This window comes from Natrix helvetica (assembly GCF_964273705.1).
Source record: "Natrix helvetica genome assembly, chromosome: 2".
NCBI classification, from domain to species: Eukaryota; Metazoa; Chordata; class Lepidosauria; order Squamata; family Natricidae; genus Natrix; species Natrix helvetica.
This window is the reverse complement of record NC_138552.1, coordinates 184937388-184964402: the sequence shown is the minus strand read 5'-3', so window position 1 is coordinate 184964402 and position 27015 is coordinate 184937388. Positions and strand designations below refer to the sequence as shown.

The 27015-nt window shown below is 38.8% G+C and overlaps 1 protein-coding gene across 3 annotated transcripts in view; it reads left to right on the top strand.

The window, feature by feature from the left end:
* ATG5 (autophagy related 5) overlaps nucleotides 1-27015 on the top strand; it is a 61546-nt gene that overhangs the window by 29599 nt on the left and 4932 nt on the right. For all 3 annotated transcript variants that reach the window (XM_081941264.1, XM_081941263.1, XM_081941262.1), the window contains exons 4-7: nucleotides 6775-6853; nucleotides 8865-9027; nucleotides 12048-12142; nucleotides 21620-21737. In XM_081941264.1, coding sequence (XP_081797390.1) covers nucleotides 6775-6853; nucleotides 8865-9027; nucleotides 12048-12142; nucleotides 21620-21737 — 455 coding nt within the window. The remainder of the gene's footprint in view (nucleotides 1-6774; nucleotides 6854-8864; nucleotides 9028-12047; nucleotides 12143-21619; nucleotides 21738-27015) is intronic.

Below are 27015 nucleotides of genomic sequence, written 5' to 3'. Positions count from 1 at the left end.
CTTCCTTGCAAAAACATTCCTAATCTGTCAGATTGCAAGGGTATTTCCAGTGTACAAACCTCTTCAGGTCACCCTACAGGTTTTCAATTGGATTAAGGTGTAGACTCTGGTCGGGCCATTCCAAAACTTCGATTTTCGATTTGGAGGTATGCTTTTGGTCATTGTCACGTTGAAAGTCAAATTCCTCTTATCCAGTATTTTAGCAAAAGCCTGAAGGATTTGTGCCAACATTGACTGATAATTGATACTGTTTATAATTCCATCCACCTTGATGAAAGTCCCAGTTCCAGCTGAAGAAAAGCAGTCCCAAAGCATAATGCTGCCACTACCATACATTACTGTGGCTACGATGCACTTTTGGTAAAAGCAATAGCTCTTAGACTTATATACTGCTTCACAGTGCTTTTTCAGCCCTCTCTAAGTGATTTTACAATGCAAAGCATTGTTTTTATGCAAAACAAACTTGTTGGAATTATGGCCAAAATGTTCCAGTGTTGATCTCATCAGACCATAACACATTTTCTCACTTGCTTTTGTCAGGCGTTTTTGCAAAATATAGCCAGACTTGGATGTTTTGCTGGTTAAAAAAAGGCTATTGTCCTACCCCCAGAAATTCCTGCAGCTCTTTTAATATTGCTGAACGCCTCTTGGCAGCCTCTCCAACCAGTTTTCTTGTTGTTTTTTCATCCAGTTCTTGGCAATGTCACAGTTGTGCCCTATTTTTTTCCACTTGTTGACTATCTTTGTTCAAACTGGTACCGCCCCAAGCACTTGATGGAACCGGACAGGTTCCAGACGGAGCTTGGGCCTTTACCTGTAGCCCTGACCCGCGCTCGGTCGGAGGACCTAGTCGACGCCTGGAATAGGGCGACGGCGGGGGCCTTGGACCGGGTTGCGCCTCTGCGACCTCTCCTACGGCAACGACCCACCCGGGCTCCCTGGTACACCGAGGAGCTTAGGGTGATGAAGCGCCATAGGAGATGTCTAGAGAGCAGGTGGAGGTCCTCACGCTCCGAATCTGACCGAACACAGGTGAGAGCCTATTTACGGACCTACCTTGTGGCATTGAGAGCGGCCAAACGTAGACATTGTGCCGCTCTCATTGCGTCTGCGGATAACCGCCCTGCCGCCCTGTTTAGGGTGACCCGCTCTCTCCTGTTGCAGGAGACGCGGGAGGCACCCTTGCAGGGAAGAGCAGAGGAGTTTGGGGAATATCTGCAAGACAAAGTCGCTCAGATCCGGAGCGGATGGCCCCCCCCCCAGTGGACCGGACGAGCCGACATCAGTGAGTCTTGTGAGTCCACTCTGGGAGGAGTTTGACTCTGTTGCCCCCGAGGATTTAGATGGGTTGCGTGGACGGCTGCGACCCACCACATGTTCAATGGACCCGTGCCCCTCCTGGTTGGTACTGGCATCCTGGGAGGTGACGCGAGGCTGGCTTCTGGGCCTGGTGAACGCCTCATTGAGCGAGGCTTCCTTACCGACTGCCTTGAAAGAGGCGGTGGTGAGGCCCCTGCTCAAGAGGCCTTCACTTGACCCAACGGAGCTAGCTAATTATCATCCAGTCTCCAACCTCCCCTTTTTAGCGAAGGTTGTTGAGAATGTGGTGGCGCAGCAATTTCCACGTCACCTCGACGAATCCGTATATCTAGACCCACGCCAGTCCGGCTTCCGACCCGGACACAGCACCGAGACAGCCTTGGTCGCGTTGGTGGATGATCTCTGGAGGGCCAGAGATAGAGGTTGCTCCTCTATCCTGGTCCTATTAGACCTCTCAGCGGCTTTTGATACCATCGACCATGGTATCCTACTGCGCCGGCTGGAGGGGATGGGAGTCGGAGGCACCGTTTTACGGTGGTTCGGCTCCTACCTCTCCGGCCGGATGCAATATGTGTTGACTGAGGGGCAGAGGTCAACCCCGAGGTCACTCTCTTGTGGGGTGCCGCAGGGGTCGGTCCTCTCGCCCCTTCTGTTCAACGCATATGTGAAGCCGCTGGGTGAGATCATCCGTGGTTTTGGGGTTGAGTACCATCTGTACGCTGATGATACTCAGTTGTACATCTCAACCCCAAGCCACCCCAACGAGGCTGTCAAAGTGATGTCCCGGTGTTTGGAAGCTGTCGGGGTCTGGATGGGGGACAACAGACTCAAACTCAACCCCTCCAAGACTGAGTGGCTGTGGCTACCGGCGCCTCGGTTCAGCCAGCTGATCCCATCACTGGCCATAGGGGGCGAACAATTGCCCCCTGTGGAACGGGCGCACAATTTGGGCGTCCTCCTAGACGCCCGGCTGTCAATGGATGATCATGTGGCAGCCGTGGCAAGGGGGGCGTTCCACCAGGTTCGCCTGGTGCGCCAATTGCGCCCCCTTCTGGACCGTGATGCCCTACGCACAGTCACTCATGCACTGGTGACGTCTCGCCTGGACTACTGTAACGCTCTCTACATGGGGCTTCCCTTGGGACGCGCCCGAAGACTGCAGCTAGTCCAGAACGCAGCCGCGCCGGTAGTCATGGGGAGTACTAGGTACTCCCACGTAACACCTCTCCTGCGCGAACTGCACTGGCTACCTGTGGTCTTTCGGGTGCGTTTCAAGGTTTTGATCACCATCTTTAAAGCGCTCCATGGCATAGGGCCTAGTTACCTGCGGGATCGCATCCTCCCATATACATCCCTGCGGCCAATCCGCTCTCACAGGGAGGGCCTTCTCCTGGTGCCGTCCACGAGGCAATGCCAACGGGCGACACCGAGGAGTAGGGCCTTCTCTGTGATGTATTGATTTTGTATTGATTTATTTATTAGCTGTACAGTTTGGCATATTTTACCCTCCTCTTATACATGTATTTATATAGTTATTTCTACGTTTTAATCTGTTGTATTTAATACGGACTGTACACCGCCCCGAGTCCCTTTCAGGAGAGGGGGCGGTATATAAACGCTAATAATAAAATAAATAAATAAATAAATATCTTCACTGTGTTCCAATGTATATCCAATATCTTGGAAATATTTTGCCCCTTTCTCTGACTGATACCTTCCAACAAAGAAATCCCTTTGATCTTTGTAAACTCTTAAAAGAACATGGCCTTTGCTGTAAAAACAACTGAATAAATGTCAGAAAAATCCTACTAGAACAGTTGAACTTAAATGGACTTCATCAGAGTCACTTTAATTGATGGCAGGTGCGTTCTGACTACTATTTACCATCAGTTTGAATGTGATAGATGAACACAGCCACATTCTTACATGTCAGAAGATATGACCACTTACGCAATCATGTCATTGTAAGCTTTTTATTTCTTTCCTCTTACACCCTCCAATTTGTTTTCAGTTGAATTGTACAGCTTATAGGCTATATTAAAGGTAGGAAAATTGTGAAGTGATTTACCTTGCTCTGATTTTTTTATATCTCAGACACTTGGTATTGCGATAGAGTGTGTACAGTGTATATCCACTGTATATGTTTATTCCCACTTACCTACTTCTCCCTTTTTATCTCTTTAGTCTGTTGTAGATCATCTTTTTGGGCTATGCTACTGTATACTACTTCACATAGACGTTTGTCTGTGAAGATCATTCTCTTAACTATTTTGAATAAGTTTTTGAAATTCTTCAGTTGCATAATATTGAAATCTAATATGTTTCCAGTTGAATGATTTGGTTTTTTAAATTGATTAATAGAGCTGTCCTACCATTTTAGGATATTACAAGGCAGGTATGAGTTTGGTTATATTAATTTATAATAATATTACCTGATATTGTTTAAAAACATGGTGTGTTGCAACATTATATTGAAGCTTAACATATTTTTATGGCAATCCTGGCATAAATGATTTAGTCTTTTTTTTTGAAACAACATTATTTTATTTTTTGTTACAAATTTTAAATTCTTTTATAAACAAAATGTTGCATAGTTCATTTTAGTATATGCATAGTTCATTTTGCATCATATTTCCATTTCCAATTTCAGCCATGTTACTTCCTTTCTATGTCCTCCGTCTTAAATTTAATTTCTTTTTCATACATAAACAATATCATTATTTGCCCCCAAAGTTAACCAAATTTATAATTTCATTTCCATCTGTTATCTTATTTTACTATAGACAGCATATATCCTCAAAATCGTTTTTTATATAATAATCATTTCACTTATTTAGTTAGCCACAATTAATGATGTTAATATAGCTCCCTCACATCATGATTATCTACATACTATTAACAATATTAACTCATTTTATTCTACTAGTAAATCCTTTTCTTTGCCTTTCTCATTTTCTAACCATTTTCTCTTGGTTTCTCAGAAATTTCACTTCTTTTATGTTCTGTTCTTTCCACCCATTCACCTAGCTTCTTCTTTTTTTATTTTTGTAATTTCTATATTTTTTCTTCTCAGTCCTTTTTCTCCCTTTTAATTTTATTGTTCTGGTAACTTTCCCCAGATTTTCTTCCAATCTTTCCCCACTATTCCTATCTTTGCTGTTTAATTTTTTCTTTTGGGGGGACCCTTCCCCCTTGTCTCCTTTTTGTGTGCCACTGTAAAACCCAGTGAAATCATCTAAGTAGTTTTCTTTTTCCATCCCTATTTCTTCCATGATATCTTCTTGTTCTTCATTTGGACCCTCTTCTACTGCATTTTCTCCTCTTCCCTGATATGAGTGCCCCCCTCCCCCCAAATTACTAGGTTTTCTTTACCAATAGATGATTTAGTCTTTAAGGAGCTGAAACATTCTTGCAACTGGCTACTGGATATGTGTATTGATACCAGACTTTAGTTTATCACAACCAGCAGATGGTGCTAAATAACTACATATAACACTTCTACCATATATGCCATGTTCAGCTTTTCCTGTGTATGGTAGGTCCATTTGATCGCACAAATTAAGCAAGTAAAATGTATGACCTATTTTATTAGGATGAAGTTATTAAATATTGTGTATGCTTCATAATGAATATTGTATTCCCAAATTAGAATGGAATTCTAGCTTGTGTTTTGTTATGCTAATCTTATGTTTCTTCCATTAATGTTAATGTTCACTTATTGTTAACAAACATTTATGGATAATTGCAGGTTTTAATGACAATGTAGTTTTGAGGATATGGCCAGATGTGTACATCTAGATCTAGCTCTCGGCCATTTTGTTGTTGAAAGAACAGTCTCTTTTATATCACTCTTGACACTCTGTATCTTGACAAAAACATTTTCTTCACACAAGACAAATGATAAAAAAGCATTTTCAAGGTAGTATAGTGAGTAGTGAGCGCTTTCCTCAGCGTGATGTGGATAGACCTTTGTTTCTGGGGTATTATTATTGTGTCATAGAAAAAACTACCTTAGAAGATGAGCGATACCTGTACAGCTGTAGCTGCTTTTGCTCTTATTGCTGTTTCCCCAAAGATTTCCTCTGAAATAATATGAAAAAGATATTGCCTCAATTCTTCTTTAAAAATATATTGAAGCGCATTCATGTATATTGTATGTCAAATTTGCTAACTAAATTTTTATCTGGAGATATTTGTCAAATTCATTTTCTCTTTATCATTCAGCTTACTTCTGTTATGCCTACAATGTTAGTATATTTCATTGGAAATGATAGTTGGAAATGATAAAGGAGTTGTGGTTACTTAACAGTTTATAAATATACTTAATTTTCTGTAAGAGTGATGTCACTTTATCTGATTTAAGCAAATGAATTTTATTGCTAGGTAACAGAAAGTAGGTTATATGGTGAGGATGCATACCGCCCTTCTTTCTGCTCAAACTGCTTTTGTTTATTAAAAAGATCAAACCAGGAATGTCAAAGTATGTGTAAATATAGAATTTCTGGTGCACCAGAAAAATGCATGCAAATTCTTCTTTTCATTTTTCAGATAGCACACTTTTTCATAATGACCAATTTGGATAAAAAGTGGTTAATTTTAAATGCAAAACTAAGGTATACTTTCTGAATCTGAATCCTGTCAGGGGTTTATCAGCTAATACCAGAACTAGTTAGCATGGCTGATGGTTAAATATAGTGTAGATCAAAATCACCGGAGGGACTCAAATAAGAGTTTAGGAAACCAGTAAATTTAAATCATGTTTTCTGATTCTGGATTATTGTCCTAGACCTAAACCATAAAAAATATGAAACACAATTCCAAGTTTGTGAATAATAAACAGTTGAAAGTCAGAGCGGAAACCTCCAATTCCTCAAAACTCTGCTAGAAGGCAATTCAGCATTTATTGCTAAAATGAATTTGGCTAATGACCTGGTTAGAATTGTTTCGCCAGAATCATTAGGGTAACTACCACTGGCAGCAGCCATCGGGATAGTTATGTGAGCATTTGATCTTTGGACCATTGTGAAAGTATTTGGTGTAACTGGGATGTTATTTGATCTTTTTCTGTAACTGATTTCCAAAATTATGACTCCATTCTGTGCACGATGATTATGTACTGGACTATAAAGGAACATTAAATAGCTGATGTACATGACTGATAATGCAGGCTATTTGTTTTAAAATTTTATGGTGAGTGTTGTACTATTAATCTATTTAACATGGGATTGCACGTTTTAGCAGGGTTTGGGGAATGTGATGGTATAATAACTATAGGAAATGGAGTTTAGGCATTCATCTTTTCAGAGTTTAGATATATTTTTTTAATAAAATGAATGTGCTAAGTTTAGTTTTCATCATTTTCAGGGGCTGTAGGCATCACAAAATAAGTTACTGTGTTCTGTTACAATTCTTGCAATGCAGATTATTACTATTATCATGCTCTCTGCTTTTTAGGCACTATCCCATTGGTTTACTATTTGATCTTCATGCTTCAAATACAACCCTTCCATGGAATATCACAGTCCATTTTAAGGTATATAAGCAATGTATCTCATTAATATATGCTTCAAAAAGATGTATTAGAAGCAGGATTTACATTTTAATTTCTGGAATGAAAAGGAAATGCTAAATATCAACAGACAAGTAAAGGATTTATATATTATTATTTGTTTTCAGAGTAGTATGTTTTTATACTCTCCAATCTCATTATCAGTTTAAAAATGTAGTTGTAATAGCTTGGGGGGGACTGAAAGAAATATTGAATATTTTTGTTAAAAGTTGCCTACCCTCTTTTCATGCATAATAGCAATAGAAGCAGTAGCACTTAGATGTACATACCACTCCATAGGGCTTTACAGCTGTAGTCCCCAACCTTTCCGGCTCTGTGGACCCGTGGGGGTGGAGACAGTGGGTGGGAGACAGAATGGTTCTGCACAAGCAGGCCCATGTGCACCCACTCCTTGTACAAATGGAGTTTCACATGTTCTCCCAATGCTTGTGTGGCCTGGCTCTCAACAGGGTGTGACCTGGGGGTTAGGGACCCCCCTCTTTACAGCACTCTCTGAGAAGTTTACAATGTCAGCATATTGCCCCCCAATAATTGAGCCCATCAGGATTGAATTCCAGGCTATGGGCACAGTCAGCCTGCAATACGCCATTCTAACCACTACGCCACCAGGGCTCTTACATATAGATACATGTAGTTAATATACTTTGAGCAATTCATGGCTTTCTATAATAAGCCATAGTCCTGCATATTGACTTCAATACTAAAAGTTGGCTCACCATTGAATGCATGGATCATTCATCATTCTTCCTTATTAGAAACTAGTTGCTAAGGATTAGTGTATTTATTGCTGAATTGTAAGTCTGGCAAAGTGCAACATTTCTCTGTCATTAAGCATATTAAGTCTTGATATATTACCAAATTTTCCTAATAGGTAGTCCTCGACTTAGGACCACAATTTTGCCCAAAATTTTCATTTACAAACAAGACACCTATTGTTAAATTGGTTTTACCCCCATTTTACAATATTTCTAGCCACAGTTGTTAAGTGAATCACTGCAGTTGTTAAGTTAGTAGCATAGTTGTTAAGTGAATCTGGCTTCCCCATTGACTTTGCTTATCTCAGTGCTTCTCAAATAGTGGGGCGGACCCCCCAGGGGGGGCGCGAGGCTCCGTAAAGGGGGGCTCAGCTCAAATTATTTTATATATTTTTGTTTTGCAGGTTAAAGTTTTTTTTAATATTGTGTTCCTTTAAATCCTGTGCTCCTTTAAATCTTTTCTGCTACAGTTAATAAAGCTGTTCTTTGTTGTAAATTGATCCACATTTCTTTCTTTTTTTATTCTCTTATACGTTAATAAGGATACAGTATTATGCAGAGGTGTACTTATAACAATTTTATAGACAAATGATACTATTTACAGTCGCGCGGGGGGCGCGAAATGTTTTCTTCTTCCTAGGGGGGGCATGACAGAAAATAATTGAGAAGCACTGGCTTATCTGATGGTAAAATGTCTGTGGAGATACTTAATCATCCAAGTCATGGTTGAACCAAAGGTGCTTTTTCCAAAAAGCAACTGAACTCTCTTGGTTTTTTTCCCTTGAAAATGTTTCTCTTATCCAAGAAACTTCTTCAGTTCAATTCTTAAGAACTGAAGAAACTTCTTGGAGGAGAAGGAAACACATTTTCACAAAACAAACAAATAAGAAAGTCCAGTTGTGTTTTGGAAAAAGTATCTTGGAACAATTGTTAGAAGGTTGTAAAAAGTGTTCACTTGACCCAAGATATTCAACTTTCATAAACACATTATTAGTTGCCCAGTATCTGAATTTTGATTATGTGACCATGGAAATGCTTCAATTGTCATCAGAGTGAAAAATGGTCATACATCATTTTTTTCAGTGCTGTTGTAACTTTGAACAATCATTTTAAAAGGGGTTGTTGGTCAAGTACTACCTGTAATGTTCTCGCTTTCCTTTCCTCCTTTAAATTACTTTTGAGTATTTTTTTGAATTTTGATTACAATTTTATATTTCTAGAACTTTCCAGAAAAAGATCTTCTGCATTGCTCCTCTAAAGAAGTAATTGAAGCTCATTTCATGGCTTGTATAAAAGAAGCAGATGCCTTAAAGCATAAGAGTCAAGTAATCAATGAAATGCAAAAAAAGGATCATAAACAACTTTGGATGGGGTTGCAGAATGGTAATAGCCACTTTTAAGTGAAGTATGTGTATTCAATCACTTAAAAAACCTAAGGGCTGAGGTAATATTGTAAGACATTTCAAGTTTCTATTTGTACTTCTGGAACTCAAGTAATTGGAATGAAAGATACTGTATAAATTTTGTAATCAAGGTCTTAATAAGTAACAAGTGATCCACAGGTTAACAGTTGCTATCCTTTGTCAACTTTTGATTTAAGAAATGGTAGATCATGGCAAACCTTAATCTGAACAACACATCTCTTATCTGGAGATGCAGTGGTTTGCAGTAACTTAGTGGTAGGCTGCTAACATTAGTAAGAATAATTGAGAGTATTGATTACTTGGAGCAACAATAAATCACACCAGGTTGCAGAGGACAGGGAACAATGTAAGCAGGACATGGATAGAGACCTTATCTATCAATAGTTCTGTTCTTTTGATAATGGTCTAGGTGCTTCTTCTTATAAAAACTTTCTTATATAAGACTATCCAACCATGCATTATTTAATTTATTTTCATCTCAGCAAAAATTAGAATAGTCAGAATCACTAATAGCTTAGTATCTAAAATGCTGTGTGGAAAGAGGACACTTGAAAATATTAATAATTAAAAAGTGAATTGAACTGTTTTGGATTGCACTGCTAGCATTATTTAATCAGTTTCTCTTAAGATTTTCGACATTCAAGATTTGCAGCAGAAATGTTGCTTGGCTTGATTGGGAGAACTTTGTGGTGATCCAAGATAAGAAGTTAGCCAGAAATGTTGGTTGTATAGGTTTCAATGTGTGTCACTGCACCTGTAGAACCCAACAGATAATATTTTGAAAACTTTCAAAGGCTAATTTTGTATTTGAGCCATTAGTAAAAGAGAAATAAGAAAAAAACTTATGAAACCAAGATAACTTTTTAAAATACATGCTGCATCTTTCAGTATGGCTTTCATTATATATGGGATGATGTTAAACTTCTCTGTGAAACAATATTCATGACCACAAAAAAGAAAAGAAAGTAGCAGTTGCTGCAACTGCCTGATGGCTGATGGTACATCTGCAAGTTGCTTTTTCTATGAAACATTGTGCATTTGTCTTTCTACTTATAGTGTTCTAGTAAAACTCTTTACTAGACACAATTAAAATTCCTTTTTTATTTTGCCATTTTCCTCAATTTGTAGAGAAATTCATGCAAGTGGTGGAAGTTTACACAACAAAGACTGACGTAAGAAGAGTGAAACAGCACTTCATGATAATCACTTTGTTAATTTACTGATCTGTTAAAATGAAATGTGGATGACATTAAAAACAAAAGGATTAGAGTAATATAGAGAAAGTTTCACCCTTGATAATAGAAATACCTACTACATCTACTTATTCCAAATCTTGTGTTGAATTGTATTTCCTTCTGTTGAAACTGCCTGTTTGAGTTTTTATTTATTTGGAAAATATATCTTGAGCAAACTGGGTATATAATAACATAGTGCTACAATCATTTTTGTATTTCCCTGGCAATAAATTCTCTGGAAATTATTTCTAAGTGAAATTTGTTGCATTGCATTTCTTCTCATTCAACCGATGAGAAAATATCAATAAATTGAACTGGCACTATTATCAAATATTTTTCATTTATAACAAAATGGGTTCCATATCAGTAGAAAGATCATCACCAGATAGGTGCTGCTTAGTATTTTAAGTTTTTTAAAATGTAAATGTATGTCAAAGCTATAATATTACGGTGCAAAAGAGTAAAGGGAGATGAGATGGAAGCTTAGATCCAGTTACCCATTGCTTCACTCTGCATTTTGTTACCTGAGATTATTTTTGTTTACCAAAATATTGTTACTGTAAATCATTCTTGTAGGGGAATGTAACTATCAGAGAAAAATAAAAATACTATTCAACAATACCCAACACAGCTTTTAACTCTATAGTTCTTCCACTTTAGAGTTTTATGTTTAAAGACACTCATTTACACCTGATGTTTTAATTTCAATTATAAAACTTTAAAGCGCCTTGAAAAGTATGAAGGCAGAATGATAGTAAAGTAACATAAGTTAATTTTTTAAATGACAGCATTACACAATTAGGAAGCTAATACTCATGAGGTCTAATCTTTAAATCTTAGCTAAACTGGGGAGACAAAGATTGAGATAACTGCCTTGTCTTCCCCTCCATCTGTTGGCAAACTTCCAGGAGCTCTGAGTGACCTTCAAGCAGGTTGTCAATTGTGGAAACTGAAGCAATATTGCGCTCCCAAACTTTCTTTTTATTTATCACTTTCCTATTAAAATAGAAAAAAATAATTTACACTTTAATTCAAATATGCAAATATGCTATCACAAGATGTGGCATATAAATTGATCCCAGCAAGTTATTTTGAAGTCTGTTTAAAGTACTAAAATATTTTATCTGCAGCAACAGACTAGGACCACCATATTATATTATATTTGTGGAAAAGTCTCTGGTTTTCCAACTGGCCTGAACATACCTTAATATACAGCAGCAGTGTCAAACTCAAGGCCTGGGGGCGGGATCTGACCCATGGGTGCTTAGATGTGAAACAGCAAAAGACTGGCCCATGGAGCCTCTGCCAGTGAAAATGGAGCTTGGGAGGGTCATACATGGCCCTCCCGAGTGCTGTTTTCACTGGCAGAGGGTTGCAGAAGGCTGTCACAGGTGAAAATGGAGCCCGTTTTCTCTGGCACAGCACTCAGGCCACCAGGCGCACCCCCGACACATCATGTCAAGCTGGTTACACCCACTCAGGACCCCCAAATTGAACGGAATGCTGATACGGCCCTCAATGAAATCGATTTTGACACCCCTTGATATACAGTATTTGATTGCTGAAAAATAATTCATCCTAACAAACTCAATATGATCCTTCCATTCATAAGAATATGGAGGTAATGTGAAATAAATGAAAGTATAACATTGTAGTCAAGTTGTTTATATCTGTTTCCCTGTTTTTCGTATGTAGGTATGTGCAGTTGTTTTCGTTAACCTTAGTAATTGCTGTTTATTTTCAGACAAATTTGAACAGTTTTGGGCTATAAACCGGAAACTCATGGAGTATCCCGCAGAAGATAATGGATTTCGCTACATCCCATTTAGAATATACCAGGTCAGGGAATATATGATTTTTTTTTTTAATAGAAATGTTGGTCAGCCTTGCTCAGCTTCCTTTACTTGTCACAGCCTCTACCAACCTAGTAGTTCAAAAGCATGCAAAAATGCAAGTAGAAAAATAGGGACCAACTTTGATGGGAAGGTACCAGCGTTCTGTGTGCTTTCGCCATTTAGTCATGTCGGCCACATGACCACGGAGACATCTTCTGACAGCGCTGGCTCTTCTGCTTTGAAACAGAGATGAGTACCACCTCCTAGAGCAGTGATGGCGAACCTATGGCACGCGTAGCCATTTGTCAGGGCACGCGAGGCGCTGCCCTGTCAGCTGGTCAGCGTGCATGCGCGCGCTGGCCAGCTGAGTTCACCATTTTTAAAAGCCATTTTTCGCCCTCCCCATGCTCCAGAGGCTTTATAGGAGCCTGGGGAGGGCAGAAAGAGCTGTCCCGCCCCCCCCCCCCCGGATGCCCTCCGGAGGCTTCAGGGACCATCCAGAGGCTTCCCTGGAGCCTTCGGAACACTTAAAACGACCCTCCGAGCAAACCGGAAAAGACACTTCCGGTTTGCTCGGAGGGTCATTTTGAGCGCTCCGAAGGCGTCAGGGAAGCCTCTGGACGATCCCTGAAGCCTCCAGAGGGCCTCCGGGGGGCGAGGGAGGCTCTTTTCGCCCTCCCCAGTTTCCTATAAAGCCTCTGGAGCCTTGGGAGGATGAAAAAAGCATGTAAAAATGGGTGGGTCGCGCCTGTTGTGCGCACATGCGTACTGGGGGTCGCGCATTGCATTATCGGTGCGGCACACCCGCACACGACCCCCCTGCGCTCCCCCCACTTGTGGCACGCGAGCCAAAAAAGTTTCGCCATCGCTGTCCTAGAGTCTGGAATGACTAGCACATATGTGCGAGGGGAACCTTTACCTATAAATAGAATACTGGTTGTAGTAGAAATATTTCTTCAAAGGATGTTACTATTTATGTCCATTAGCATTCTCCTGAGACTTTGTCTCTCAGTAAATGGTCCATGACTGAATAAATACCCTAGCTTTTATAACCATATTGATTTTCCTTGGATATAGTGTGGACACTTGGTTATTGAATTCAGACAGAACATCATCTGAGGAAAGGTTATCTTGACTCTATTTTGATAAGTATGCATACATTTGTTATCTAGAAGCTGATGTGCTATAAAGGATAGAGTCAACCAGCTAGACATCAGTGAGTCCGAGAACCTTAGAAAGGAGAACCAATATGGCTAGAGCAAAACTACTTTGGACTGCTTCCTATCCCTTCCTACCTATCCGGAATAACTCATTTGCTGCTCAGCCTCTTTTCTTATAAAGTCAGTCTTGCTAGAAAAGAAGATTAACTAGACTTGGTCAATTTGTTAATGAACACATGGGCTGGTTTGCCAGTTTATGAATGGCAGAAAAATTCTCTCTTTTTTGAAGGGGGGGGGCATGAAGGGAGAGAGGGAGGGGGGGGGAGAAGAGGAGAGATCCAGGTGTTTCCTTGATTTATTTTAAACAATTCTAGGAAAGAAGTATGGGGGAAACATAACTCAATTACACACTCTTAAAAATACAGAGACATATAGATATAGAGGTAGAAATAGAGAAAGAAGATAGCATTGTACTGAATTCTAGAATTAAGCTAAGTTGCTTGTCAATGGAATAGCCTCTAGGACTGCAGCAGTTACCCATGTCTGCATTCAATGGTCATCAGCTCCCAATACAAAATCTACACAGTCAGCTTTTTTTGTCTTTTCTTGTTATCTCCCCTCAGTTCCTTTTGGGTAGATAAAAAGGCAGTGGAGCTTAAAATCTACTATTCCTTACTGAACTTTCAGTTCAAGAATTAACTAGCGTTTAATTGGCTGTATAGGTGGGTAACTGTTGGAGGTTCTTTCAGGTTGATTGAAAACATTTCTCTCTGCTGCCCCATATCCTGCTCCTCCCTCTTTTCATGTGTGAATTACGGTTTGCTGAAGAGTCAGGTGTGTATGTGTGTGTGTATGTGTGAGGAAGAGTGTGACAGGGAACATTAAAAACAAAGCAATGTAGATAGTTTAGGGAAGAATCCACAACGTTGAACAATTTCCAATAATCATTTGAAGAACCAGGCACCATCTAAACTGTCCCGAGCCTCAAGCTATATTTTAGCTCTCAGTTTATATACTCTCTGATACACATAGTAATGACTGCTGACTATGTAAGTGCAGTTATCCCAACAATTTTTTTCCTAGGTTAATTGTAATGTTTTCCTTCAGGAGAAAAATATAATCCATATTGTGCTCATAGTTCATCTGCATATTTATTGTAATACTGTGCCTAAGTCATTTATATTGTTTTGTAGACAATGGAAACACTTAGGGAAAGAATCAGGCAATTTAAATAAATTATAAAATGAAATTAGTTTGTTGGATAGTGGGTAGCACCATAAAGGAGGTTTAAGAGATTCACAAGCAGTCTGTGTGGGAGACAGTCTAAACAGTTGCCATAATTTCTCCCTCATTCCTGAAATAATGTTGCTCTTGATCATGTAGGAGATTAGGAAAGTTTCATTATTCCTTACGACATATCCTGCCAAATGAAAGGATGTGAGGAAGACATGGGTTGTTGCCCACATATGATTAGGAAAATTGTCCTTAACTATTTGTGACCGAAATCTTTTGTCTATTGTCTAGACAAAATTGTAATACTCCTTACTATATAAAAATAAATAAGTCTAGCTTCATTCCAGATGTGTGTGTAATTCTAATGACTGCCCTTAATTTAACCACAGTCTCTGAGACATTCTTATTATTTACCTTAAGTATCACTGACATTGCTTTGATACTGTTATAGACATAATGATAACATTTTACTAAATAACAGACCGTGGCAATTGAAGGTTTCCGTTACGGGTGCGCTACATGTGTATTTGTTTCAGATTCCTTTAGGACTGTATAATTATTAACTTTCAACAAGGAGTAGTGCTTCAAAGTTCCTTAGAAGTAACTTTAAACTATGTATATATAAATAATTACATACACACACAACAAACTGACATAGTGTATGTAGCAAAGCCTTTATAAGTTATATGAAGGCTGATAATTTCCAATTACTTGTTGTATTGTAGGACAATTAAATTAACGAAGTTGTTACCATGAAATGTAGTGATTGCCACCTACTGAGATTTTTTAAAAGCAGGAAATTGTATAAATTCACAGAGAATAGCTAGTAATCGTGATACTATATAAATTTATCTCTTTTGAATGAACAATGTCATGAAATCATTGTTGTGGTACTATGGGATACAAGAGACTTTAACAGTATAGTTATACGTTTAGTTTTTATAATTTTATTTGCCATGATTTTTATGTCAAATAATTGGCAGATATGCCGATAAGAAAAGAAACAATTGAAAACAAAGAATTAGCAGGATATAAATAGCCGCCAAGTTCAATTAGCCACTACTTGGGAATTTAACTTTTTTATATATCTAAAGGGAGTTTTGTTTCTTTCTTTCTTTCCTTGCCTACCTATTTTTTTTTCTGACCTTATCTGCCTGCAGTTTTCTTCCACTCTTTCTCTTCCTGACAAGTTATACTTCCTCTTTCCCCAAAACATCCTTTTGAAATTATTTTGCTGCTTCTGTTGGAATAAAGGAATAAGTGGGAAATGTGTAGGATGTATGATGTTTTCTGGGTTGAAGAAGCATGGGATTGAGATGGCATTGGTTTTTCTCTTGGTGATCTATGTCAGGGTCTGATTTGGGATAGTGCAGCTCTCCTTGTCCTCAGAAGTTTTTGATATTATTGCACATGACATCTTAGGGAATTCTCTGGTGAATTAGGGACTGAGGCTGTGATTTACAGTAGTTCCACTCTTTCCTTTGTCACAGTTTCATTCTGTTTTAGTCAGGGAAGAGAGGTTAACTTAGTATTCCCTCACTTACAAGAATCATTCCTTGGTCCTTTTGCTTTTTAAGCTATACGAAACCTCCTGGGAGGTAATTCAACAGTATACTGATGATATCCAACTGTATGTCGCTATCCTGGTTTGTGGGAGAAATGCTACTGATATTGTATCCCAGTGCATGGAAGCTGGGAGGGTCTGTATGTCAGAGAAAAGACTCAAAAGAGAACTCAAACAAAGCAGTTGTATATGTGACTGAGTAGTATAGGTGATGAGATACTGTGTCTAGGTCCTCTTGATTATCTAACTAGGCAATATTCGAGCAGGATCTGTAAGCCCTGAAGAATCCCCAATTATGAACCTGTTCCTGCATGTATAATGCCTATTGACCAGGAATAACAGTGGTACCAAAAGAGAACTCCAATGTAAAAACAACCCCAAGGAACCAATCAGCCAGAGAGGGCATGCTACAAATCTCATCGGGTAAAGAATTTCAACTTGTGGGATCTAGGAACAGCCTTCTCTGCTGTTACTCCCACCCTCATCTCATCCCCCAAAGGTGAGCAAGCCCCCACTCTGGTAGTCTTAAGACCTGTCTCTGCCAGTTACCATGGGGATTTGGGAGTGTTTATGCAATTGATAGCTGGTGGCTTGAGGGCACTCCCTTCGCCTTAATCTCTTAGCCTTGTTAATTTTTTTAAACTTTTGATTAACTTGTAAATTTCAAACTTGCTTTTAACTTTGTTTTGGGAATACTTTTAGTCATGTTTTTGTATTATTTTATTTTGTCATTTGTGAATCACCCAGAATCACTTAGGTGATATAGGCAGGGTAGAAATTTGATAGAGAGACTGCTAGTGGTTTTATGTGGGTTTATTCTTGATTCAGGAAAGTAGCTGCCAAAGTGTCAGTATCATATTTTAGGTAGCTGCATTTAAAATTTGAAATGTAAAGTTTATAAAGGTACTTTGGGTAATTCAATCAGACAGATAATGTCTTCTATAATTGTTTCGAACCTTAGTTTACATCATCAACATTATTTGGCGTGAGACAAATTTCCCAAGGAAGTCAGGTTGAGTTAAAAAATAGAACAGCAAGGTTATACAATTGTGTTTAGCACTCTTTCTCATCAATGCAAATTAATGAGAAATACATTTTAAAAGATACTTGCCCATTTCTGGGCAAAACATTTTCCCCGACATTGTTTAAACGACAAAGTTTCTCTTACTCAGTTTGTTTTAAAAACAGACTTTCTAGGAGTAGTCTTTCCAGGAAACCTTTTTCCTGATAATCATTACCCTGTCACTTTGTGTAGAAGTTTTCATTGCTTCCACTTCCTCATATAGACATGGAAATTAATCTGTTTGCTTATTTGGCTTCCCCTACATCCTTACTGTAAATTTCACTATAAATTTTCCCCTACATCCTTACTGTAAATTTCACCATAAAGATATTGGTAGCTGCTTAAAGGCATAGACTGGGTTTAAAATCTTCTCTTTCTATCCTTTCTTCCTTTTTTTTAACTTAGTCAACCTGCTTGTTACTTATCTCAAATTTGAGAATGCCAAAAAAAATATATGCTTGTAAACTTTATAATTAATTTAAAGTTTATTTCCCTGGGGTACTAACAGTGAAATTAAATAGTATAATTGAGACTCGGTGATTTTATTGTTTGGAATATAGCAATTCAAGGATATAATTTGTTAAAAAAATTAACAAACAGAAAAGACAGAAGAAAAGCACAGTTATTCACATTTCTTCAAAAATGCAAGTGAATATGATAGTGCTCCTGAGAGACTTTGGGTTTAAAAAAATAACTGGAGAAAGGAATAAAAGCAGTGCAAGTAATCCTTGCATACTTCCTGGCTGGGGAATTCTGGGAGTTGAAGTCCACAAGTCTTAAAGTTCCCAAGTTTGGACACCCCTGGCATAGGATAAATGAAGCATCTCTCTTCCAATCGTTAAAAGAACTGTTTCTTTCAACATTGTTTTGAAAGCTATTCCCTATTGTTCCCACATTAAGATGCAGGCACATCTATTTCGGGCTTTTCCCAATATTTATTTTATTTATTTATTTTTCAGGATTTATAGACCGCCCCCTCTCCCCGAAGGGACTCGGGGCGGTGTACAGGTGTCTCATTAAAACGAATACAAAAGATAAATATCCTATACTCTTAAAAACGAATTAAACCTAATACAGCTGTACAGAAAAGTAAAAATTAAAAGCAACTAAAAAGCATACCCCTAAAAGACTTAAAAATGCAGGCTTGAGGGACTAAACTTGGGAATTAGGCCAGGCCGGCTAAATTGAACAGGTGGGTTTTTAGCTTCTTACGGAAGGAGCGGAGGTCGGTGGTAGTCCTGATATCCGGGGGGAGGTCATTCCAGAGGGTCGGGCCCATCACAGAGAAGGCCCTACTCCTGGGCGTCACCCGCTGGCATTGCCTAGTGGACGGCACCCGGAGGAGTCCCTCTCTGTGAGAGCGAATAGGCCGAAGGGATGTATGGGGCAGGATACAATACAATACCACAAACATTTATATATATTGAGAGATGCCTCTTCCAGGGGTGAAATGCTACCGGTTTGGGCCGGTTCACCCGAACCGGTAGTAAAAATACACTTTAAAAAGTTTTTTTAAAGTTTCGACAATCAGCTGTGCCGTGCAATTTATATTTGCCAGAATCTAAATTGCACAGCACAGCTGTTTCTCACCCTCGCTGTTCTACTTACCTTTGCAGACTCAGAAAAGGCTTTTTAGTGCCTGTGGGGCGTACGTGTGCAAAGCACACGTTTGGCGGGCATGTGTGTGAGTAGCAAACCAGTAGCAGACTTCAGAGCACACCCCTGGCCTCTTCCATATGCTTCGCATAGCCCTACTGGACAGTTTAGTTCCTGTTGACAATTCAAACAAGCTTTTTCTAAAATCAAGCTTCTTTCTTTTATGAAATGTTAAAGACATTTTTCCTGGCATGGTTTAAGAGGCAGACTTTCCAGGAATAGTCTTTCCAGGAAATCCTTTTCCTTAAAATCATTACACTATCACTTTCTCTTGACGTTTCATTGCTTCTACTTCCTCAGCTAAGCTAAGTAAAGGAAAATTTTGGACAATCAGATAATGATTATTGGAGGGGAACTGTCCCAAAATTTAGAAAGATGGGGAGAATCTGAGAAACTACAGGTTGGTCAATCTGTCATTGATATCTGCAAAGAGACTAGAAGTTTTCATAATGCAAGAGATCTGTAAGCATTTTGAAAAGATGCAATAATACGAATCATCCAGAATAGCCGATAAATACATCTTAATACATCTTTAAACTTAATAAGGTTAAATAGCATTACATAGACTTGCTTTTTAGGGAATTGATGGTTACTCATTTGAAAAGCTTGGAATCCAACTTTAACCAAAGTCCAGCAGTGTTAAAATGTTGCTATTGGATATTTTATTTATTTGGAAGTAATGCAACAGTGTATATAATCTGATATTTTGGTACACCGAGGAAGTAATGTAGGAACTTTTAATGTAAAGATCTTTAGTTTTTGTATGGCTAAAAAATTGACATGTGGAAATCATAAGGGGTATTGTGTGGGTTTAACATTTAAGGCAATTTGCTGTGGTTTAAATATAATTAGGAAATCCATTCTTTTATGTAGATGTAAAGACTAGTAAGTCTTTTGGTTTTCATTTCTTAAGAATTACAGTTTGTGGTTTGTGTTTTTTTATGTTATGATTACATCCTGTATAAATTGTTTGGCTTATACATATTGCTTAAAAGCCAGTTAGCCAGTGTTCTTAGGAAAAAGACAATAGTATTTAGTCAGCTTACCTATGGAAGAAGTTACTATGTACATGTTACTTTGAAATAACATTAGGACATTATGTGACTGAAGTGCTCTACTTCTTTAATGCTAGCTTTCAGAATAGATCAAGGCTCTTTTAAGGAGGCCTCAAAATGAAACAAACTTTATTAAAACTCAAATAAAACTCAATTCCCAGATTAAATTGGAAAGTTGGAACATCAAATAAAAATAGTTTCACAAACTTTCCATTTTCAGAACTCTTTATTAGGTAGTATGGATCAAAAATAATGCATATGTGATTCCTAAAATAATTATCAAGCAACTCAAAAATATGTGGTTAAGTCCCCTAACTCTATAAGAGTAAAAGAGTAAAGTTCTAGTAGCAACTACAAGAGCTAAGCGTCAATTTAAGTTTTTTACATGATTTAAAGAACTGAAAGAACTTTAAAGTAATAGATCATTACTTTTTAATAATAATCTAAAGTTTGAACCACTGCAGAATTACTTAGTGCGATTAGATAAATCAGTTTATGGAACATTTGTATTTAGATATTTTCACAGTGTTTCCTTTCACCTGACGGCGGGGTGTTAAATTCCTGGCCTGTGTGCCAGATCCGGCTGATGGGGTGCTTAGATATGGCTTGCGGGGCCACCCTGTAAATAGCCAAGGACCGGTCCACAGAGCCTTTGCCAGAGAAAATGGAGCTCAGGAAGGCCACATGTGATCCTCCTGGGCTCCGTTTTCCCCGGCAGAGGGCTGCAGGAGGATCCCTCCCCAACCCTGCCTGGACCACCTCAGGTTGGTGACGCCTGCCTTAGGTCAACAGCTTTCAAACATAGTTTTTTGTGGGGAGGGTTTTTGTTGTTGTTTCCTTAGTCCCTTGTGTCTATTTGAGACCTCAAAATTCAGTCTGAAATGTCCCACTACAAATAATCAGGCCTTGCATCACTTAATAGCTTTAAAAGTTAAAAGAACACCTTGAAATTGCATTTAAAAAATTGATACAGATTTTTCAGCATAGGCATAATGCAATTTCTGTATCATGAACCAGTCAGCAGTACAGTTACTATGTTGTATAATTATCAAAAACTTCGGAATGCTCTTCAAATATATTTTGATATCAAGTTTGTTGATTTTTAATTATTATGTAACTAAGACATGGGTAACTGTTGCCAAACTCAATATTGTGTGATGTGCAGTTGCTAGATTATTTCAGGACCAGAATTAAGTTAATGTTGGAAAATATCTTAAAATTCAGTCTTCTGTATTTCTATTCCCCATTCCCCCTTCCAACTGTTAAATGAAAAATATTTCATATTTAAAATATCCACCTGATCTACAAACAGTTGTTGGCAAAGTGTGATTTATATTGATATTCCAGATTTATGATGCCGTTTAACATGTTTAGATCATACAGCATTTTCATGAAGTTGAAGTTTGGAGGTGTCTTCTAATCTGCCCTGGCGCTTTTATTACACAATTGTGCCGTATTTTTATTTAAAAAATAATTTCAAATAAAAAGAAAGCATTATTTTTTTAAAAGTGGTGCAGTGGTTAGAATGCAGTATTGCAGGCTAATTCTGCTGACTGCCAGCAGTTTGATTCATACCGGCTCAAGGTTAACCAAGCCTTCCATCCTTCCGAGGTCCAAAGCGCTGCAAAACACTGTGAAACGCTATATAAGTCTAAGTGCTATTGCTATATGAAATGTTTTATTTTACCACTCATGCTCTTGTCAGATAATTATGTATAACTATATAGTAACTTTAATACTTTATTGCTAGATAACACCAGAGCGACCTTTTATACAGAAGCTATTCCGTCCTATTGCTGTAGATGGACAGCTACATACATTGGGTGATCTCCTAAGAGAAGTTTGTCCTGCTGCAATTAATTCTGAAGGTATTTTGTTAAAAGACGTAATGGAATATGTTTTTTCTTGTTTTTAGAGTGGGTTTTTTAAAAAAAAAAACATCTCTTGGTCTGGAGAGCTGCAGTGTTCATCTTATGTTTGAAATGAAGCTAAAGCATAGAGGTAGCCCTTGAGTTATGATCCCATGCTTAGCAATTGTTTAACATTACAATAGACCTCCAAAAGCTACTTACAATCTAGTTTTGAAATTCTGATCTATCTCTTTCCCCCAGGTAATGACACCATATTTGGGGTTTGGGTGCTTAGCAACTGGTCTACATGTATGACTGTTTGAAGTGCTCCACAGTCTGTGACCACGATTTATGATATTTCTGCCAGAAACTGACCTTTACATCTCATTTCCAGTAAAATCCGCATCACAGTGAACAGTGGGCTTGCTTAATGGCCCTGTTTCGTTTGCTTAATGACCTTGCTGTTTGCTTAATGCCTGCCACAAAAATGGTCATAGATTTTGGTCTAGTCACATGGTGACCTGCTTTATGACTGGCATAACTGTTAACTCTTAATTTCCAAGATCAATATGGTCATAACTCGAGGACTGTCTGTCATGAAAAATGGATGACAAATAGCAGAAACAATAGAATCTGATTTTGGATTTTTAATTGGGCAAGGATAGGGCTTTGCTGAGCCTATATAATTTTTGCTACTTTTCTATGTTTGGCAAGATCAGAATAAATGGTTGTTTTAGTTTGCAGCTTTTGAAATTTGTTCCTCTAGGGAAGAGAAGACAAATCAGGTTCAGAAGGATGTACAGCAACAACAACTCAATATTTTCTAGTTGAGAATGCATTATTTACATGATGTTACATTTCTTTGTCTGGAATCAATTAATTCAAACTATTTCACATTTATGTTCAGTCGTTTCTTGAGTGGACCTCAGGTTTAGAGAGCTTCAGCCATTATGGACATGGGTATGGGTTTTATTCATTTCCCTTGGTACCCTTGTAACTATTTTTCTAAAGTTTCAGGGACATTTGGAATGGTATGTGTATGTGTTGGATGATTACAGGAGGAATAAAAAGCAATATCATCTATGAATAGAATCATCTATGATCCTCTATGAATAGAAAGAACCTAAGACCCCAACATATTTCCTGAAAAAGCATGGAATAATTTTCAGATTAATACCTTATAATACAATTCTGAATTTATCACACCATCAAGATCTTACGCATACTTTTGTATCCCTGATTTAAGGATTAATGTGATAAGTCTTAACATTGCTATTACCTGAATTTTATTTATTTTTCTTTGCTTTTTATTAATGTATGGAAGCACAACCAAGAAGAAAGACCAGAAAAGAAATAGAAAAGAGGTTTGCAAGATATACAAAGTGAATAGGGGTTTTGGAAAGAGTACTCAGTGTGTGTGTACAAAGGCAGTTTATATAATTTAGCACTTTAAAATTATTAAAATCAAATAAATATTGGGTAATCAGTGAAGGCAGCCAATATAACCATCAATAAGAAGAAACACACAATAGAAATTTCTATCTAATCTGAGAAAGTTTCATTATTATACAAGTCAGCCCAAATCTAGTATTTTTTTAAAAAGTTACATTAGGAGAGACTCAAATTTTGGATGGCTACAAGTCTGTATGCAGAATTATAATCCATAAATGTTGTCCAGATAAAATGAATTAAATTAAATTCAGTATCCAACTTGGTTTTTTTAAAATTATCTTTAACACTGATGTGTGCTTACATTGCTTAGTCTGCCAATCTTTTGAGTATATGGCATTGGTTTTTTATATGATAGAAATTGCTGGGATACTTTTATTTAAGTTACAGATTCCTTCCTTAAAAGTTAACAAACTTTAGTTGACAACTACAGCCCTATAGTCTGTAGATACCATTAAGTCGTTCTGTAGCCCAATTCTCTCTTACAGCATGGAGCTTAATATGTGGAGACAGATTTTCATTGTTATACTTTGTGAGATGTCCAACAAGATCAACAAGAACTCAAGGGTTCCTCCTAATGTTTTTGCTGGGGAAAACATTTCCTATAATTATGCCATACTGCAGAACTCTGAAACAGGCCAAACTCTCTCTTTTTATGACCTGTAAAGAGGATGGGGTTTGGTCATGTTGCACTTGCTAGAGGGCTATGGAACACTTCCTGTGAATTGCTTGGATAGTAAACAGAAAAAAATCCCTTGCCACAGGCTGTCATGATTTAAAGTAATTACGGTGAGCTTTTCCTGTGATTTCTGTGCTCATAGTAAGCCAAAGTCCTTAGCTGAAATGAAATGAATTCAGCAGCAAAGCATTCTTTACTTTGGTATTGCTGTTTCTTCTCTTTTGCTTTATATTCTGAACATAACTGTTTGCATCCACTTTTATTCAACAATTATTATGTTTTAAAGTAACAATTAGGTATTCATCCAAAATTAGTTCAATCTTGGTATCTTTTGCCATGATTTGTGTGCAAGCCTGGATGGAGGTATTTGAATTTGTATTACTTGTATGCATAATACTTCTGCTTGTTTTCAATGGATAAAAAGCTATCAAAGCTTGTATACACATTTTTACTGCTACATCATGTAGTGCAGAGGGCTTCAAACTTTTTAAATAGGGGACCAATTCAGGTCCCTCAGACTGTTGGAGGGCCGGACAAGCTGGGTGGGTGTTGCCCACCCAGTCATGTGACTGGTGGGCATGGTCAATTTAGTAGTCCAAACAATACACACAAATTAAATTTTAATTTGTTATGCTCCTGGGGGTGAAAAGCAGGTTAGTGAAGGGATATGACTGCCTTGGGGGGTATAGGAGGGATGTGTGTGTGTGTGTGTGTCTCCGTGTCCCCCTCCCTCCCTCCCCTCTCTTTCTGGAGGCAGGGAAGGCAAAAAACAGACCTGTGTTTGGCCTCTCCAGCCTCCAGAAGGTGGATGGGGGCCGGGGCGGGTGGGAGGGGCAGCCTCATGGTCCATGCGGGCTGATTTAATGGCTTCGGTAGGCCATATCCAGCCCGTGGGCTGTATTTGAGGACCCCTGATGTAGCGTGTTCTTCAGATTTAGATCCCTCCTCCACAAGCTGCCTAAGATTAATTGCTGTTTTAAAGTTAGTGTTTGATTTATTCGCGATAGCCATAGCCGGACTCAGTTAGCCCTCTGTGACCTGACCCCACTGATTGTGTCACCACCATGGCTGTGACTGACATCTTTTAGAATTTTAGCCCTTTTTAGTCTGGGGCTCTTCGTGGAATGGATTCGATTAGGCAAATTTTTACTGGTCAACAGAAAAGAAAAATGCGTCCGGTTCCGGCGGCTACGGCGACGGGCAAGTCTTTGCCTTCTCCCGCTCTCCCGGTGGGCTTCCCCCGCTTCTGGGTGGGCACAGGACGCCCCGAAGAGGCATCCTGCCGAGGGAGCGGCTCGCGGAGGGCCCTGGCATCGGCGGCAGCTGGTGGGGGCTTCTCCGCTTTGCTCTAGGCATCGGGGAGCAGTCTCGGAGGGTGCGCCTGCGTCTCGCCCCATGCCGATCGGGCAGCGCAAAATTGAAGGAAGCAGCGGCGGTATGGTGAGGTGCTTCCTTTCTCCATTCCTTCTCTGTTGAATTGATGGACTTTTCAGCAAGGTTATAAGTTAAACTTTCGGAGCTTCGTTGGAGGTGCGGTTAGAGGGGGGGGATTTTCCCCCTCCTTGGACAAGCGGCTTGAAATTTTTTTGCTTTTGCCCCTAGGAGGAAGGAGGAGGGGGGAGAGCCAACTAATGATGCCTCACCCCAGTAAAAATGATTTTCACTGGACTTAGTTTTATAATTTGTTGATGACCTGAGAACTTTGTGAACTTTTGAAACTTTACTATGCCTCTGAGCCTAAAGCTGGCAGGGCAAGATGGCACACTTCCGTTGTCTTCATGAACTGTGAAACTTGACTCCACCTTTAAAACTCAGGCTTCCGGTCTTTGTCTCCGTACTACCCAGAAGAATCTCTTGTGGATTGCTATTTCCTGAACCCTCTGGAGAGGAAACCTTTTCTTAATGCTAGATTGACCAAAGAAACTCTCACTTGTTTGGATTTTCTGCCTCCTGGACTCATCTGCCTGCTCTACTTCTCCAGCTGTCCAGTCTCTACACTGACTGACTTCTCTGTTTTATAAACTATGTCTCCAAAAAGACCACCACCTGGGAAACCTGGCTTTGCTACTTCTGCACCGACATCTGCAACATCCAGCCCTGCCACACAGTCAAAGATTACAGAAATGATGCAACCTAAGAGTACAGAATTGGGTTTGCTGCAAATGCTTCAACAACTCATACAGGGCCAGGAAGAAATTAAGAAACAATTAAAGGAAATGAAGGAAGAAATTAAAGAGAATCAAGTCCAAATTTATAAGAACTCACAGAGACTGGACCTTGTGGAGGGTGGGGTGGCGGAGGCGAGGGGGGGGATGGAAGTTCTACAGAAGAGTAACAAAGAACTTGATATTCAACAAATGAAAACAGAGTTTGAGAGAATGTCCTTTTATCTTAGATTTCAAAATGTTATAGAAACAGATGGGGAAAATATAAGGGACATTATGACCAACATCTTAGCTGAATACATACACAAAGACAAACAACAGATGGAGTGGGAGATAGATTTGGCCTATAGAGTGAATTCAGCATATGCCAGGACACACAATGTACCCAGGGAGGTTCATATTAAATTCCTTAGGAAAAGCACAAGAGACGCAATTCTGGGTGTACAAAGGGGGCAAACATTGACATACCACGATAGGGAGATAACCATCTTGAAGCAGATCCCAAAAAAAATTAGGGAGAAAAGGAAAAGTTATTCGCAATTGGCGAATAAATTATACCAGAAAGGGGTGTGGTTTAGATGGTTGATGCCTGAAGGGATGTTGATATTCTGGGAGGAGACAAGAATTAGAATCAATACACCCATAGAGGCTCAGGCCTTTATGGAAAAAAATAAAGCAAACCTAGAAAAAACAGAAGACTCTACAACGGTTATACAGGACACGGGAGGGGCCGGAGCCCTGCCAGCGGGGGGGAGAAGGGGCAATACCAAGAAAGCTCAGATCACAAAAATGAATAAGAAAACCACATTATTATAAACATACCGAAAGTAATAGTGAAATTATATTTAGAAAATATGTTATAATATATAAGTTGATTGAAAACTTCTATTTCTATATGCTGATTTTACATGATTATGTATTAATGTTTTATACCTAGATGTATACTATGAGTTTGGAGGGAGGGGGCGTCTGCCATACTTGCAACTGCCAAAATTTGTATATT